Raw genomic sequence first — 19955 nt, forward strand, 5'->3', positions numbered from 1 at the left:
GGTGACTTGACTTGACACTGAACTGCTGATGAAAGACTCCAGAAATAGGATTATTAACTCTACCAGCTCAGACAGAGAACGCAGGAGTTCAAAACATCAAATAATCTCAATTACTGCTCGACTGGATTCAATGAAAAGCAAATGGAGACTTTTGATTAATGCTCCTGCTTTTAAAAGTTTCAAAAGAGATCTTAACAATTTCTTAACCTCAAAGATACCAAAGACTGCAATCAAATACAAGAATTCTCAATATAAACTCAGACAAGAAACTACATATATATTCTATATTAAATAGAATATTATAGCTCTACACTCTTAAAATTAAAGGTGCTTCACGAAGCCATAGAATAAACATTTTTTGTCTAAATGGTTCCATAAAGAACCTTTAACATCTGAAGAACCTTTCTGTTTCTCAAAAGCTTCTTTGTGGTGAAAGAAGGTTCTTCAGATTATAAAAAGGTAAGAAAGAGATAGAACCTTTGACTGAATGGTTCTTCTATGGCATCGCTTGAAGAACCTTTTAAGCACCTTTATTTTTAAGAGTGTACACATTCTAAAAAAATAAAGGTTCCCCAAAGACCCTTTCGGTGGACAGTTCTTGAAACCCCCCCTTTTTTTCCTTAGTGTGAAGAACTTTTGAATAATCTAAAGAACCTTTCTACACTATACAGAATCTTTTGTGGAACAGAAAGGTTCCATGGAAGTTAAAGGTTCTTCATGGAACCATAAACACCAATAAAAACCTTTATTTTTAAGAAAACTCTCACTGTATGTCAGCAATCATGTTATTTTTCCTGAGGGATTCCAGTCAAAACATCTCTTGCAGCTGATACACAAATGAAACTCAGCTGAATCTCCTGAGCTATCAAAGTGCAATCACTTTTCTCAGATTCAAAACAAATCTGAAACTAGATCTTCTAGATATTTAGGCCCAGATGTCTGAACCCGAATTCCAAAGAGTATTTTCTTACCTTTTTCATACTTTTCCAAATTTGAAAACAGATTTCTGCCACCAAATTACAGATCCTTTGTATTAAAAAGAAAACTCGGTACAAACTAGCAGTCTTGAGTGTCCCGTTGTCAAATCTGAGAAACAGTTGTCCTCCAACACCTCAAACTATAAACCTTTGAGGAGACACAGTGAAACCCTGCCTAGGACAACACAACGCAGGGCTTTTCCTGGCCACTTCTTCCACCCCCCGCCCCTATTCCTCATGTGTGTGTGTGTGTGTGTGTGTGTGTCCCGCATGCTTCACTCACCCCACAACGCTTCCGTCCGTTCTCCTACAATGCCTCCCTCTCTTCTGTCTGTCCCCAGGAGTCAAAATTCTAGCTCTGTCTAACTATTGGCTATGATGTCATGGGCAAAGGGGTGTGGTCTAAGAGTGAGGGGTGTGGTCTCTTCCTGTACTCACACAAAGAAGCGCTCTGTCAGAGCCGCCCCCCAAACACCCTTCAACGCCTGGACCGAGGGAGTCTCCAGACTCCTCTAGAATGGCCGGCACACACCTTACAAGGGAAGGCGCAGTACCTCTGGGTGGAACATTATTCACCGCTGACTCAAAAATGCCTCTCTGACTGGATTCTCTTACTCATATTAGATAAGTTTACAAGTTTTGGAAGTTAATACAGATGGAATTTCACCACAGCACAGCAAAAATAAGCTATTGGAAATATGCTATGATTTAATTTCTAAAGCTTTATTTCTATAGTTTAATATATAACTAAATTAAAATAAACATTTGTTTAAAATATAACAGATTTAAATACTCTATGGCAGGCTGCATTCAAGTGTTTCCAACCCGATATTACAAGAATTTGAACGTACTGTACAAATCGCTAATTTTGTATGAATTTATATTGAAATTTGTATAACTATGTTTCTTAACACACTTTAAACTGTTTAAAATTTAAACTAATTTTCATGACTATGTGTCTTAACACACTTAAGTAGACTTTTTAATAATGACAAATTAAAGATTTTCTTTCAAAGTACATTTTAAACCATAATGTTTTAATAATCTTTTTTCATGCTTTTTAAAGAAGTATACTTATTTTGATGTGTTGGCTAACATAATAAAGCACATGTAAAGTACTATATCACAGTATAATTTCAACTGTAGTGTTATTCAATATTATAAGTTAATATATTTTAAATGCAAACATTACTTTTCATGGCAAAATAAAATTGTAATGAGTATAAAGTTTTTTTCAAAAAAATGCAATTAAGTAAGTTCCCAAGTATTTCAATTGCACTTGAGTAATATACGAATTCTCACAAATAATTCTTAATTATAGTAATCAAGTAAAATTACTGAAGTATTTTACACACCCACTTCTCTTGCAGCTCTTATTATAATTAGTCACATGGCATTTATGGCTCAGATTTGTGGCTCAAAAACTTACCTAGTACTACCTATGAGCAAATATGGCACATTTAAAGTATTTTTCTTATCACAAATACACAAGTGAGCGCTGGAAAGCAGGGAGAAGAGTGCATGCAGGTACCAAACTGAGCCATTACTCTATACTACAAATACTTTTTGCAAATCCTAAGCCTAACTCATACAATTCACAGTAACCAAACCATCCCATAAACAGAATAAGTACAATGTGATTTGTGTCTGCTTTCTTAGCATCTAATCAGCCGTGTTGTACTCTTAACAAGTGTGTTTTCACTCACAAAAGCTAGCGTGTACTATTTGTATGTCTTATCAGGTCATGCAGTACACATTGTGAATTTATGAATAAATGATTAAATAGATGTCTAGATATTGTTTTCAATGAAATCTCAAAATAGAAGTAGTACAGTACGTCCCTGACGAAATCGTGGTGAGATTAATCTATAGTGAGTCACACTATAATGTCCTTGTGGCAACAAGTGCCTTTAAAATGGGACTACAGTACAAATACAGATAAGAGCAAAAGAGATTCAGGCAAGATTGCTGTGAGAATTGAATGCCACTCAGTCATGCAAGGCTGCTAACGAGACGTTGTGCTAATAATAACACCACATGCTCGGTTCTGTTCAGAGATACACAAAGACTGCAGTATATCCTTCATCTCAACCCAGAAACAACAGACCTCTCAAAAAGTTTTTACTGCCGTTTGAATAGCGTCTGATGTTTTGCAATTCATCTCCTTTATGTAGCTAACTACTTCACATATCTTAAAACTTTGAAGAAGAACTTCTTGGGAAATGAGTTAAAATATTACTCAAAAGAAGACATGGGTTATGGCTCAAAACAGAAGGCCTACATGGGTTGTTGCAGTAAAATTGTCCTTCTTTATAATTGGAATTTGTCTGTAAGGAATGGTTGGAATGGCAGTGTGTTTTAATGGAGGATGTTGGTAGCAGTGGGCTGGGGTGTGTCATCCTCTGCTAGAGAGCTCCTTCCTCCCACAGTCCGTGTGTCATTGTGGATCAAGAATAATAATAATGCAGAGTGCTGTGTGCAGTTTTGGGGAGATTACTGCCAAACTGTATTTTGTGTCGAGCTTTGTATAATTTGATGTACTGAACAAGTAGCTGCAGTCAAGCTACCTTATCGAAAAAGGGTTTTATGGACTTTAGTGTTTTATGGCTTTTATATCATGACATAAAATTTGTAATTATGATATACCAAGTCTTATTTATGATAAAAAAGTTTAAATTTACAAAAAAAGCCATATGAAGTTATGATATGAAAGCTATGAAGTCATATTTACAAGATGAAAAGTTGAAAATATGACATAAGAACTCAAAATAATATGTCATGAGATGAGAAAATGTTAACGTTATGAGCTACTAAGTCATATTTATAATGCAAAAAGTAGAAATTTACATAAAAGTAAAACAATTATATGATACTAAATCATATTTAGGAGGTGAAAAGTAGAAAATCTGACAAAAGTTGAAATGATAAGATACGGAGTCAATATTAATTAAATGAAAATATGACAAAATAATATGATAATAATAATATTATATAATGATTCTAAGTCATGAAATGAGAAGTCAAAATTATGATAACATAATTACTCGTATTTATAATATAAAAAAGTTGAAATTAACATAAAAGTTGAAAAATGATATGATATTAGGTCAAATTTGAGAGGAAAAGTCAGTCGAAATTATGGAATACTAAATTAGATTTATGAGATGAAAAGCAAAATGATGATATGAAAAGTCGAAGTAAAGCATATAAGATGAGAAATTGAAATTATAAGATACTTTCATATTCTTGAGATGAAAAGTCATGAAAAAATTAATTATATAAGCAAAAACTAAAAAGTTGAAAGTCACAAAAATATCAAAATTATACGATACCATTTGAAACAAAACAAGTCGAAATGGACATAAAATTATGATATACGTCTTAAGTCATAATTATTACATAAGAAATTGAAATTATGGGATACTAAATTAAAATTATGAGATAAGTCAATGTGACAAAGATCAGCAATGTAGTGTTTTGTCACACTATAAAATGATTTTGAAAAACATGAACTACTGTCACACTTCTAATTAATGAAATGCTCTTAAAAGTGTCAGTTAGCAAAGTTGGCAACATACAGGTCATTCCAGGTTTGATGTGCCAGCTGTCAGATACTGTAAATGGCAGTCGAGATAAATGGCAGCTCTTCTCAGATATAACAGACCTCCTCGAGTGAGCCTAATATACTATTAAATGACAACAATCATTCCAACCTCAAACATAATAGCAATTCAAAGTCACTCATAATAGCCATACTAGCTTATTTATAGCTTGAGGACCAAAAAAGGCATAATTTTTAACTATTCTCTAAAGGCAGTTGTAAACAGTCTTACTCAAGACAGCCTACATAAAGCGACAACAGAGATTAACCTCACAGTTGCACTTTAAGAGCTTACAGAACCTTAAAGATTCTGGGTTTTCTATGAATGGAAGTGGGAAGGACAAAATCAAAGCCTGATTAAATGACTGTCAGTTTACACAAAGAGAGAAAAATGCTTTGTGGCTTTTGAAAGAAAGCTGTAGAAATGAGGTCAAATCAATCGATATGTCCAAGACAGAGTTAAATATTACATGACTGTCATTCAATAAATATAGGCTGGTTTTTATCAGTAACACGTTATAATAAGTTACAGCACTTATAAAACATTTGCAAACTTTTAGTTTATGGTTAATTTAAAATTAATCTCACATTAAACCTCACTGTTGTAATATGTCAGTTTTGGTTTTGTTCTGTTTCTTCCTTATTTGGTTCTTCCTGCTTTAGTTTGTGTCCTAGTTCTGTTAATTAATTATCGTCATCACCTGTGTTCTATTAATTACCTTGTTTCCTCGTTTGTTCCTCCCCTTTATAAGTCCTCAGTTTTGCCATTATGTTTGTCCGATCTTAAGTTAACATATGTTCAAAGTGTGTTGATGCTACTTATTAAAGATAACGCTTTTGTTTTCACTTTTTCGTCGTGCGCCTCTTTCACTACAACCACGAACCGTTACAGAAGATCGGACCGCAACCGAAGATGGGCGAACCGGCGCAATTTTTTGATTTGGCTTACGCCAACCGGGACCCAGTGAGCTTTATGTTGGCGTTTGCGCCTCTCGCCCTCGCCAGCACTCTGGAAGATGGAACCCTCAAGATGCTGCTCCGGCTCGGGCTCACGCTCCACCAGCAGCGAGAGCTCCCAGACACCTCCGACCTCACTTGGAGAGAAGCCATCATCCGGTGTCTGGAGAGTCTCCGACCCCGAGCCGGAGCCTTATCCCCGGCGAAGTATGTTCCGCCCGCGGCGATGTGGAAACCGCCGCAACAGGCGATGAACGTTGCGCCGTTTACGGCGATGATGGTCCCGTCCAGCCCACCTGATTTCCCGCTGGTCCCGTCCAGCCCCGCACCTCCCGTGCGCCCTCTAATGTCCGCGCGGCAAGCGCGCCCTCTAATGTCCGCGCGGCAAGCGCGCCCTCTAATGTCCGCGCTGCAAGCGCGCCCTCTAATGTCCGCGCTACAAGAGCGCCCCTTTGAATCCGCGCTGCAAGAGCGCCCCCAAGTGTCCGTGCTGCCAGAGCACCCTCCTGCGTCTCCGCTGGTCTCATCCAGCCCTCCTTCGTCTCCGCTGGTTCTATCCAGCTTCGCGCCTCCCGTGCGCCCTCAAGTGTCCGCGCTGCAAGAGCGCCCTCAAGTGTCCGCGCTGCAAGAGCGCCCTCAAGTGTCCGCGCTGCAAGAGCGCCCTCAAGTGTCCGCGCTGCAAGAGCGCCCTCCTGCGTCTCCGCTGGTCCCATCCAGCCCTCCTTCGTCTCCGCTGGTCCTATCCAGCTTCGCGCCTCCCGTGCGCCCTCAAGTGTCCGCGCTGCAAGAGCGCCCTCAAGTGTCCGCGCTGCAAGAGCGCCCTCCTGCATCTACGCTGGTCCCGTCCAGCTCTCCTTCGTCTCCGCTGGTTCCGTCCAGCTCCGCGCCTCCAGAGCGCCCTCAAGTGCCCGCTCCTCCAGAGCGCCCTCAAGTGCCCGCTCCTCCAGAGCGCCCCCAAGAGCCCGCTCCTCCAGAGCGCCCCCAAGAGCCCGCTCCTCCAGAGCGCCCCCAAGAGCCCGCTCCTCCAGAGCGCCCCCAAGCGCCCGCTCCTCCAGAGCGCCCTCAAGCGCCCGTTCCTCCAGAGCGCCCTCAAGAACCCTCTCCTCCAATGTGGCCCCCAGAGGGGAACTTTCCCAAAGAAATTTTGGGGGGGGGGCCATATAGTCTCAGTCTGTGTGGCCAGGCCAAGGGCCAAGGCCACGGAGCACCCCGACCCGCCAAGGCCGCCCAAGGACCCCGACCCGCCAAGGCCGCCCGAGGACCCCGACCCGCCAAGGCCGCCCGAGGACCCCGACCCGCCAAGGCCGCCCGAGGACCCCGACCCGCCAAGGCCGCCCGAGGACCCCGACCCGCCATGGCCGCCCGAGGATCCAGATCCACCATGGTCGCCCGAGGACCCTCATCTGCCATGGTCGCCCAAGGACCCCGATCCGCCAAGGCCGCCCAAGGACCCCGATCCGCCATGGCCTCTCGTGTCTCCTGATCCGCCATGGCCTCCCGTGTCTCCTGATCCGCCATGGCCTCCCGTGTCTCCTGATCCGCCATGGCCTCCCAAGACTCCAGATCCGCCATGGCCTCCCGAATCTCCAGTCCTGCCATGGCCTCCCAAGGCTCCAGATCCGCCATGGCCTCCCGAATCTCCAGTCCTGCCATGGCCTCCCAAGACTCCAGATCCGCCATGGCCTCCCGAATCTCCAGTCCTGCCATGGCCTCCCAAGGCCCCGGATCCGCCATGGCCTCCCGAATCTCCAGTCCTGCCATGGCCTCCCAAGGCTCCGGATCCACCATGGACTCCCGAGTCTCCAGTCCTGCCATGGTCTCCCAAGGCTCCTGATCCGTCCTGGAGGCTTCCCTATCCTATCCTGGTCCTGCTCCAGCCTCCAGGACGCCCGCCCCCCCCTCCCCGATGTTACTGTTACGGTGCGGGACGCACCTTCCGGGGGGGGGGAGATACTGTAATATGTCAGTTTTGGTTTTGTTCTGTTTCTTCCTTATTTGGTTCTTCCTGCTTTAGTTTGTGTCCTAGTTCTGTTAATTAATTATCGTCATCACCTGTGTTCTATTAATTACCTTGTTTCCTCGTTTGTTCCTCCCCTTTATAAGTCCTCAGTTTTGCCATTATGTTTGTCCGATCTTAAGTTAACATATGTTCAAAGTGTGTTGATGCTACTTATTAAAGATAACGCTTTTGTTTTCACTTTTTCGTCGTGCGCCTCTTTCACTACAACCACGAACCGTTACAACTGTACAGTATTTTAAACCAGTAGTAAAGCAGTTGATGTATATTAGGAATAAATAGTTCTCACTTTAAACTAGGAAAATACTAAATTTTCAATTATTTGCATTAATAATAAGGGTTCCTAAAATGTTTACAAATACATTAAGCATAAATGTTTATCAATTCATAAATAAATGTGTGTTTACTATTAATACATGTTTTCATGAAACATTAATAACTCCTTTATTACTGGTTCAAATCAGATTAGTCTCATTGTTTGTACGTAGATATTTGTACGTAACATTTACAGGTACAAAAATATACTTTTTTTGCATGTTTGAGCATCTGAAACATTACTATGTACTATGTAATAAAAACATTATTATGTATTTACAGTTATAAAAATGTTTTATATCATCAATATATTTCTATTATATTACTATTTGAGGTGATTAAACAGTAATAATTTGTAAATTACACTGACAATGAGTAAAGAACTCACTATTTGTATGTATTCTATTAATGTGTTAACATTGTAGAGACTACAATTATTTATATTACTGTAAACTTGTTATAAAGTGTTACAATTTTATCTTATAATGCTTGAATGCTGTTTCCATGCATAGCATTTAATGCTCACCCAAAAATAAAATGGAACACAAAAATAGACCTTTTCCCTGTTTTGAATACATATATCAATTTGATTTGATTTATTTTTTAATTTACATAACGATTTACACAATACAGACACTTTCAAAGCACCTTCTGAGTAATAAACAAGAAAATAACTGTGTTAATGTTGCGAAATTCATTAATCATGACATACTAGACTGACTATAAAATTATACTGGTATTCAGGGAAAAGCATTAAGATGGTTTAGATCCTACCTGTCTAACCATTAACATTGTGTCTATGTAAATGTGAATTATCTAAGTTAACACCAGTAAATATGGAGTGCTGCAAGGATCTGTTTTAGGCCCTCTGCTGTTCTCAGTGTGTACATCCAGCCCCTTGAAAACATTATTAGAAAAATGGGTTTAGTTACCATTGTTATGCTGATTTCTGAACTATGAATTAACTATAATAGTGTGCAAATGATTTATAAGGATTGTATTACTGTAAAGTGTTACAATTTTATCTTTTAAAGCTTGAATGTTGTTTCCATGCACAGCATTTAATGCTCACTGAAAATTAAAATGGAACACAAAAGTAGGCTTTCTCCTTATTTTGAATATTTTGCAATCACAGTAAACAAAGCAAAAGCAATGTAACACCATAGTAAAAGTAGCCCATAAAACTGCACTATATTTGAAGACAAGGTGTAAGGAGCAGACTAAAATTTAAGTTGTTATCCCATTTGGACATTAATGCTAAACTCTTATACTTTTGAGTTCAGTTCATTAAACCAGTCTGAATGTAGTTCACAAAACTGAATAATCTGGTCTTGAGTTCAACTCACTAACTCGTTGATCCGGTTTCAGTGGTTAACGGGTCACTAGTGGGGAAAGATATCAGTTATTAATGACATAAACTTCAGCCTGTTTCCTACTATAGTAGTAGTAGCTTTTTATTTAATTTGTTTCATTGATATGTTTATTATTGAAATGTTGTTGTTATATGCATGTGTTAATTTTATTTAATTTCTTTATTTTCTTAAATATGTGGGTAGATAGTATTTATAGAGTTGTAACTTTTTAGTTTTAGTTACTTTTTCTTATTTGTAAGTCGCTTTGGACAAAAGCGTCTGCTAAATGACAAAAGTAAAGTAAGTAAAAGTACTCAAAGCTTTTATGTTTCAAAAGGCTAGAATACTTCAATCCCCAATCAATCCAAATGCTTAAAAAAGAACATCAAGCACAGTTTTTGTTTTACAAAGCAATTTTTTGTTTTTGAAACTGAAGTTCATGAACACTCTATGCTTAGGTAAATACTGCCTTCTGTCTTCACTTCTGAAAGTATTACAGTATTATTTGTGGAAGAACATGCAAATACAACTCTTGAAGAAAGGATAAAATGAATACAGCTTTCAGAGGAAGTGGTTTAAACCCAAGAAAATCTGATGTCCAAGATCTATTGTAGACTGAAATGACAACATATTTAGAGACAAGGAGGTGAGGAAGACAATAAACCCAGGACATTGCGCTTAACACCCTGTCACCGCCCTGCCTAAAATATGACCTCTAATCTACGGGAAGACATTTGGAAGAGGGTCATCTGGATATTGTCAGCCAGGCCCAAGGGTAAAATGGGAAACATCAACACCCTAAACGAAAAAAAGAATGGTCTCGTCAGCAAAGCCCAATCAAAATATTGTTTTGTGAAACTCGTTGTAGAACTGTTTCAATTAGCCTTAGTACTTACGACTAGTAGAGCTGGTTGGAACACAGCTTACTGTCCTGAAATTAACCTGGCTTAAGGGCCATTAAAAATGGCACCAACCCCAGTTAGTGAAAGTCTTATACAGCTCACAGGCTTGTTCAGACATCATGGAATAAAAGTCAAGGGAGCATAATTGACTTGAAACCAACCTATTAGTGAGAGGCCAATACTACTAATTGTATTCTAAAATCTTCTCATTAATTCATTAATCATGACATACTCTTAGACTGACTACAAAATTATACTGGTATTCAGGGAAAAGCATTAAGATGGTGTAGATCCCACCTGTTTGACCATTTACATAGTGTCTATGTAAATAGGGAATTATCTAAGTTAATGCCAATAAAGTATAGAGTGCCACAAGGATCTGTTTTAGGCCCTCTGCCATTCTCAGTGTATACTGTACATTCAGCCCCTTGAAAATATTATTAGAAAGCATGGGTTTTAGTTACCATTGTTACCATTATGCTGATTATACTCATATATATATATTTCAGCTATATTTTTCATATAATTCAATTTCTAAATTATCTAATTTAACAGAATGTGTTATGGACATAAAAGATTGGATGACTAGTCATTTCTTCTATTGAATTCAGATATTACTTGCTGGACCAAAAACCTATACACCTAAGAATAAAATAGTCTGAATTTAGAAGCTCAATTTAATAAATTTTGATTAAGTTCAGAGTAACGCTTTATTTCGGTAGTCCACTTTAGACATTCTGCTAACTATAAGTAACTTTGGAACTACATGTCAGCTAGCAATCATTAGATTATTAGTAGACTATCTGCTTAATATCTGCTCACACTTTATTTTGATTGTCCACTTTAGACATTCTATTGACTATAAATAACTTTGCAAAATAAAGAATAATCCAAATATTAACTGATACTTATTATATACAGCTCAATAAGGCTAGTCTTAGAGTGAACTTCTAGCATGGCATTTCTAGTGTGGACCTCACACTCTTGCTTAACCTGCTTTCCAAGCCCAGCGGGAGAAGAGAAATAGAGCACATCTTCTACTCTAAATTTGGCATCCAGGTTGCTGGCAGAGCTGTGCTGTGGTAAACCCTGCTTTGTGTTATGGATACGTTCTCCAGAAAAAGAAGCAGCTAGGCTGCATTTTCAACTTGATTATATGTTTAAATGTTATTGTGATCTCAACTAAAATAGACAAGAGTGATACAAATTGAACATCATGTCATGTTTTGTTCATCAATTTGAGTTGAATGCATTGAAAAATGTCATTGGTGTTGCTTTACAGATAACACAAAGATACTAGACAGCAATGTCAAAGGTTTTACTGACATTTTGCTATAACGATTTTACAACCAGAACACACAAACGTTTGTTCAGTGATCATTTGTAACAAGCTATTTCCATAATTTTTTGTCTTTGCATCTTACTTATTCAATGTAAAATTGTTCTAAATGTCACAAAGCTTCTTCATCACTCCACAGCTGAGCTAATTCGCAATCGTCTCAACAATCACAGCATTAGACAAACCTCAGCTGATCCCTGCTCCTCCAAAAAAACTTCAAAGACCACAAAATTGTGGAGGGACAGAGCCAAGTCCATGTTAAGCTCTAAAATAATAAGGTCTTACCTTTGGGCTTTTTTCCAAAGTGAGGCAGAGGACCTGCCAAGGTGCTGTGTATTTCAACATACTTGCAACGGTTCCTTGATTCACTAGACTACACAATAAAACAGCAATCAGTGCTCCAGCATTCCTTCATTAGATGTTTACTCCTCCTTAATTGTGGGTCGAGACCTCCTCAAAGTTCATTTGGAAAAAATAAATAAAAACGGAAGACACGGCACAGGGAGTAACATTCCTCTCTACTGCAGATTTCAGCAGCGCACATCCAAGCAAAGTCATCCCCGAGGGCTTTTCATCTGAAAATGAGCTTAGCATCAGAACTGATTATATGGCTCTCCTGTCTGATAGGTGAGAGCAGTCATTTTCTTCTCTCCATTTGCTCTTGAAGCTTGAAGAGTGCACTCGATAACTCTCTCAAAATGAAGGACAATATAATGACAAAGAATAAAACGTCAATTATGCGAGTCAAAGTACTCTTCATTCAAGAACTTTTGAACAGAACAGCAGAAAGTCCCAGAATCATTAATGTCATTCTTGACGCAATTGATACCTACAGCACTGCCTTACTGAACAGAGCAAAACCAGGTTAAATTAAGTCAATATGTAATCAATCTTTAGTTTATAATGGATGTTCCGGGCTTTATTGTACAAAATTCATCAGTGTTCATCATTCCAAATGATATAATAATGATAATGATTAGGGATGTCCCGATCAGGTTTTTTGTGCCCCCAATCCGATCCGAGTCATTGAATATTGGATATCTGCTGATACCGAGACCAGATCCAATACTTGCATATTTCCAGTGTTTTATGCACAATTCAAGTGTGTTACAGTTATTAAAATCAATCCAATGTATACAGAGTTGTCCTGCGAGTAAAAGTATGGGGTTCATCTAATTTTGGGCATCTTTCATCAAAAGTATGTACCAGCTCGGGACATCCATAATAATGATACGTGCCCACTTTTAACAATGCAATCAGTAGCGTGCAACAGTCAGAGTAAAAAAAGTAAAAATCCTATTTATTTTTCCTATAGGTAAAAATGGACTTGTTTTGTTTAAGCCATCAGCCCAAATTAATACTTATTTTGAAAATAATAATGTTTAACAGTGAAATTCCTGGTCAAAAACTGCATGTCCCACGATTCTGCAGAGAAATTCCCATCAATCAGAGAATCAAGACAAATTGCACCAGAAGAGTTCTTTAGTGCCTTAACACTTCCATGAAGTGAATGACATAATCAATGCATCCTCTCTACAATCTCAAACTAACTAAATATTTGTATATATACTCTTATTTTCAATAAGAAAAATTGTAATGCTATCATTGTAGTTCTTTCAGTCACACTTTATTTTAAGGTCCAATTCTCACTATTAATAAACCAGTAACTATGAATTTTTGCCTCAATAAACTATTAATTTGCTGCTTGTTAATAGTTAAGTTTAGGTATTGGGTCGGATTAGGGATGTAGAATATGCTCATGCAGAATATGTGCTTTATAAGCACTAATAAACAGCCAATATGTTAATAACAGGCATGCTAATAAGCAACTAGTTAATAGTGAGAATTTGTCCCTATACTAAAGTGTTACCGTTCTTTCCCTCACTAAAGATATTTTTTGTATCTTTGTCTTTTTATTACATTTTCAAATATGTTATTGCTTCAATTTGAAGTTTGTAATATTGGGGTTCTCCTCGTAGCTGGCTGGTTTGGTTCATGGCTTTAACAGAGACTTTAAAAAAAAAATCCCAGTGGGAAAATGAATGGGAAAAATACTTCTGAAACCAAGGCTGCTGAAAAGGTGGGTGGGCACTAAAACACACTCTCTTACCAATTGGATAAAACCAAGCTCCATACATATTTTGTCATTCCGAAGTCATGGGTTGCAAACAGTTTTATTTCCAACAGTCCCTTCAATTGAACTGGTAAGAATTTTAACCATCCATTCAAGCCTCCACAAAATAATAGGCCAAAACATCTCATAATTTCTCTATTGCTAGTTCTTTGCGTCAGTTCCTGAAGTTCATAAACAGCCAATGCTAGGTTCCTTCCAACATGTTGGTCATTCTGAATTGTGGATTCTTGTAAGCGTGATCAGGAGCTGTTTCTCTTTCTTAACAAATGAGCTCATTAATGCATCCGTGAAAGATCAGGACAGTTCATTCCTCTGCCGTATCTGACTGGCAGCAGAGATCGTTCTGTATGTTTGTCGTGCAGCAGTCGGCTCGTCCTTGCCAAATGCGACCCAGATTCACGCAGCAAAGCTGACACACTTTCTGTCTTTTTCCAGGAATCTAACAGCAAAAAATCCTCTCAGTTTCATCTAAATCTTTCCCCAAGCTAGCTGGCTATCAACAGGAATGATTTCCCCTCAACATTCAGCATTTCATATTCAGTAAACTCCTGCCATACACACTTTTGGTTAAAAAAAATACTGTGCAGTGCAGCTGCAGGAATGTTCTCATTTTCCAGCTATTCCTTCTTTTAACTCCATGACAAACGTCGAAGGGAGGAAGCAGCTGATTTGTTTGTGCTGTCAACACAATGTGAGAGGTCAAGCCAGAGAGGAAAAACCTAAAACCATTCCAAGGACAAACCCTGAACAACTCAATCAAGGGCCAAAGGAAAAAGCGCCATATTTGTGCCATTACATTTAAAATGCTTTGGCTTGGAGTTAATGATAGCTCTTTGGCTTCTTTCAGAGAAGAGGATTTGGATAATGTTGTTCTTTACCCAGATGTTTGCTGGCAAGGTTTTCCAGGTCATTTTTGGTTTCCTTTAATCAAAATTTCTCTTATTGCTTATGTAGCTGAGTGAGCACAATATCACAACATGAGCTCATAGCAAGCAACCATACACTTAGCATAATAGAGTAAAACTTTTAATGCACTAACATTATTAACAAGAGACATTTGTCAGGTCATTTGATGATTCAGACAGGATTGTAGTTATTATGTCTATGCCTGGTTGTGGGCATTACTGAAGGTCATGTGCTCAGGTTTTGTTTCTTGGAGATTTCTCAAAGAAAAAATAAAGTGCTAAATAAAAAGGAGACTTATGAATTGGAATTAAATATTTTTTTGTCAGTCTGGAAGACATACAAGCAAAAAGTGAAGCTTATCAGCTCCCCAGGCTTATGTAAAGCTCTGGAAATAGCATATTTTGCTTTTAAGTGGTAATAATTTAAGTATACAGTTTATATCTCCAGGCCACTGAAACTAAACTGAAACTTTTACTTAATCCATTTTGCTGTTAATGCAGCCTGTGCATTCCAGACTATCTGAAAGTATGTTTAATCTAATTTTTGCTGATTTATCCATCAGAAAAGTTATTCAACATTGACAAAGACAGTGTAATGTTCTTTATGACTCTGTTCGGAAACCTAGTGAACTGCCTATGTAGGTACCATTTTACTCTCTACACTCCAGGTGCCTTCTGATTACTTCAAATGGTTTCTTTTGATCTTTTATTTATTTATTTTTTGGGGCAGATTTTATGTCAGGTTTACAAGGTGTGCTTCAAGGATAAGGCAAACCCAGAATGCACTGAGGACTCAGGCTCAGGCTCAAAATCCAACCAAGATGGCTGAAAAAAAATTGTGTGGACAGTCTAGAGCCAAAGGAGCTCTCTAGGTTTTATGAATCAGAATTTCTGTTATTCAAAGGCCTTTGCACTAAACTATTATCTTGAAGTACCCTCTGGGATTATAAGGTAATATTTTAATAATTTAAAAACATATTTGCTTGTTCACTGTTCTCTGATCAGTCAAGTAATGGTCACATTATATGCAGATACATTTCTTAGTGTTTCATTTTGATTGTTTTATTTTTAAATATTTATTAAAATTTTACAATTACTATTGAATTATATTATTTTTTTTGTTATTTAATTTTCACATTTTATTAATTAATTTATTATTTTATATTAGCTTTTTAACTAACTTACAACCCTCCTGCAGTTCTGTAATTAGTCTTATCTATTAAAACATCAATTTCCTACAGTACAGTTTCTAAATAAAACAAAACAACAACAAAAAAGTGCATCTCAAAAGAACCAAAAGTCTGTACCATTCTAACTGGCTATATACGTGTATTAAAAGTGTTCATTTATATAAAAATAAAAACAATCCACCTACCAAAAATGCAGAAAATATCATCCAAAATGAAACCATGCCGGCAGTATTTCTTGTGGATCTGTTGATTTAACTGGGAAACACACTAAGATGGACTCTACACTGGCAACAGTCAATGGAACATGGGTCTCGCTCGCTCGCTCTCTTTATAAACAGGCAGCTCAACAAAAGGCTGAATGCTGGGGAGACATGAAAAGAAAGACTCTGTGCATGAGATTCTAAAGACACAACCCGGCTCAGAATCGCAGCATTTGCATCCGCTTATAGACATCACACACACTGCAATGCAATCAAACTTAATACTACCAGTTAATGTGTAAAGCCTATATAAAACAGCTATGTTATGAGGCATTATACATGCAAAAACACACATATTGTCCACTATGCACACTGGAATCAGCTTCACTGAGAAGTGCAAACTGAGGGTCGCATGAGGAGGAAGGTTTTTTGTTAGTGCACATGCAGGGCTTTTGGGCTGTTTTATGTGCTGTGGTCAGCATGGTGCACTCCTATCACAACAAACCCCCTTTAAAATCAACATGAAATGCTGTTCACAACCTGTTTTACTTTCAAAACCCAATGTATGGTCAAGTGAAAGCAATCCCTACAATCCCTGCCAGACCTGAGACTCGAACCCACAACCTCTGGATTACAAGTCCAGCTCTCTTTCCATTAGGCCCTTTCCAACTGCCCCTAAAGTTGGTGTGTAAAAGTGGGTGTTAACTTCCAAAAATGGAGCCAGTTGTTTAAGAGGCACTCCAAGTTATTACACTGTGACACAAAACTAAGTCAAAGAGAAAAAATGCCATGCAGGAACTCATAACAAACTGATTCACTAAAATGAACAGATATTTCAATGCTGCATACTGAGTTTGTTAGCTGTCATGATGCTTGCCATGGAACATTGACAGAAGGCTTAATTTTGATGCTAACTAATGGAGATTAGCTTCTTTTCCCACAGCACACGTCTGTTGCTATGGTTTTGATCAGAGCCCTAATAACAGCTGATGATGAGTTTCGCTCTGATCTGGACGGCAGGTGTGAATGAAAGCGGTGAATGTCCAGCATGAGTTCAATCAAAGCACATGCTCAGGTTCTTTCACTCATCTGTTTGCACAGGTGTGTTCATGTAAACACATGCAATCAACAACATATACACTGGTGTGACATTCGCCCTTTTCCAAATCCGAGTGAGCATCCATGCTGCCAGTGGATTACACTGAGAGCTACATATTCTAATTCTGTACTCCAAACAACTTATAGTTCTCTTACCCACTGAAACACAACACTGGGAGTCAGACATATTCAGCTTCCAGCTCAATTCTACATCCACTGCATCTGAAACTGGGATAAGCCAGCAAATAAGTGACTGATTCGGAATACCATAAATAACTGATTTGTGTATCATTCAAAAGCTACACTAGAGATTCTAAAACAGCATCGCATCAATCCTTCATAGAAAACTGAAATCCGTAATGCATGAGAAAAAGCGACCAAGAAATCACGATAAAGCAACTGAAAAATTCTAGCAATGTTTGAATTATGTTAGCTAATATTTAAGCCAATACTGTAATTTTTAAGCCAATAATAAATACTAATAAAATGTAAACAGACAACATATTTGAATGCACAATGCTTATTAGAGTATTGCATTGTGTGGTCCTGTTTGTATGAGCTTTCTATGCTCCAAAATTCTCTTACAAGGTTTCTGTGACCATTAGGAAATTGCCTATAAATTATTCATTTACAAATTTTATAATACATATTCATAACTATTAACTATTTTAATAATTTTAATGTTTATTCATAAAACATTACATGTTAAACCATGTCATTAATCATGACACTAGTTCAAAGTTCAAAAGCTTTAGCATCATTAATAAGTTAACACTTAAAGCCTTTATGCAAAATGCATTATAAAGGTATTCATTATGTGTGTTGTAATGCATTATATCTTTTCATGAATACTCGTGCATGAAGTTAACGTGTATTATAATATTTGTAGGTTTGTTTGTCATGCATTTTAATACATTATACGTGGTGTAAAAAAATAGATAAGTATTACAATTGCGTAATGAGATCATACAATGCATTATAAAGTGCATTACAAGGTACAATTAATACAATAAAACTACTTTTATAATGCATTATATGTAAAGGCTTAAAGTGTGACCATTAATATTACCAGGCACCACTTTGTTGGATAGTTTGCTAATAAAGCAATAACATTTTCAACTGTGACTGAAGTGTCTAAACACTTTAGATCCTCTGTAAACATTAATCCTCATAAGCAAACTGTATATCCATCTATGAAATATTGACTTTATGGAATTACCATCATCAATATTTTATCCTAAATGAATGCGACCCTTACCTGTAATGCCATTAAAGTCCCAGTGTGACGGCCTTAGACATGACCTGGTTAAAACAGTCGCACATATAGATTAATCCCGTTTGCGTGAGAGTCACCCTCGCCTATCGACTTCTGATACCGCGACCCGGCTTTCATCAGCGTCAGCGGACAGTGACAGCATGGCAAACTCAATTAGCTGCTGTCTGCCCCGGGCTGCCTTCACCACACCGAACACCAGCGCTCTCTCATGCAGATGCAAAGGCAGGGCTGTGAGAAATAAATAGTGTCACTGCTTCTTGTGTGAGCGTAACGTGCGACAGACAGATAATCACCGCATCCCACAATCCTATTTCCAGCTCCTAATTACCCTGCTTTATTTAGACGGTGTGAATAAGTCCTGGGCCTTCATTACCTCCACTGCCAATCTATTCTTCATTTGCAATCAATATTCGACAACACTGCAGATATTTTGTCTTTTAATTATGTTTTATTTAGTGTATTAAGAAATATTGAGCCATTGTTGAGTCATCATTTACCGATCTTCATTCAGTTCCAAATCAATATGACTGTCTTTCTTCCATGTAACACAACATTTCTGCAAGGGGTATATGAATTTAGGAGCAGAATAATATAATATATAAATATTATATAGCATATGATAAATATTACATATTATAAAGTATGATCCCATTGATGTCAAACTTGACATATTTGGAACTAATAATTAATATAAAAATAACTTTGATTTTGGAGCTGCAGTGGAGGGAAAGACTTGAAAGGTGAATAACTTTTATTTTAGTGTGTCTATCATATTGCCCAATTGCAATAAATCCCTTACAAAAAAACTGGCTGTTGAAAAATGGCACATAGATTGCATGAACTACTTTGTATGATGTGTTATATTGCATGGTATTAAAGCTGGCTAGATGGGAGGGGACGTTCCAACACGAATACAAAAAGTGAGGTCAGAAGCTATTTCCAGGTACTCTGCATCACTCTGGTCACTCCTACAACAATCCAGTATTGTTGTTTCTCATCTTCTTGGAATCTGGTCACATGGCAGTTTGGCATGTGATGCTAACTCCTCAATAATAATTAAAAAAATAACAATTCCACAAATCAATCAACAGCCCACAGGAATGTTATGGGTGCAAAACAAGTTAACTTCCATCACAAAGATGAATGCCTGGTTATACATTTATAGATTCTTATGTATGCACAGTATGTATGTACAGTTATTGGTTTTACCAGCTTTATGGCGAGACGACAGAAGTTAAAAGATTGGATATAAATTTATACAGACAAGGTTAGCAATCAATTTTATGAAACCCAACTCCAAATATGTTAACACATACAGTATAATGTTTATGCCTTATTGCCATTTTAATCACAGACTTCCACTGTAGGGCATTACCGTACAGTGTCTTTTTGACCTTAAAGACAGAATGTAATATATATATCTATGATAAAGACTTTTCTGTATTCTATAGTTGGCTGAATTCAACAAATGATCACAAAGACCTTTAGTTCAGTAATGTTTAACATTTATATTGTGTTTTCTCACTTCTCAGCAGAATAAAGCCTGGTAACACTTTAGTATAGGGACCAAATCTCACTATTAATTAGATGCTTATTAACATGTCTATTATTAACACAATAGCTGTTTATTACTTATAAAGCACATATTCTGCATGAGCATATTCTACATCCCTAATCCTACCCAATACATAC

The 19955-nt window shown here is 37.7% G+C and overlaps 1 protein-coding gene across 6 annotated transcripts in view; it reads right to left on the minus strand.

Annotated features, from left to right (window-relative positions):
- LOC306865661 (PALM2-AKAP2 fusion protein-like) overlaps window positions 1-19955 on the minus strand; it is a 99091-nt gene that overhangs the window by 17755 nt on the left and 61381 nt on the right. The window contains exon 1 of one of the 6 annotated variants that reach the window (XM_079410403.1): window positions 972-1181. The exons of the other annotated variants lie outside the window; for them this stretch is intronic. Within the exon in view, the coding sequence (XP_079266529.1) occupies window positions 972-980 (9 nt within the window). The 5' untranslated portion in view covers window positions 981-1181. Of the gene's footprint in view, window positions 1-971; window positions 1182-19955 lie in introns of those variants that run through there. 6 annotated transcript variants of the gene reach the window in all.

The sequence above is a fragment of the Barbus barbus genome (genome assembly GCF_936440315.1).
Source record: "Barbus barbus genome assembly, chromosome: 47".
Lineage (NCBI taxonomy): Eukaryota > Metazoa > Chordata > Actinopteri > Cypriniformes > Cyprinidae > Barbus > Barbus barbus.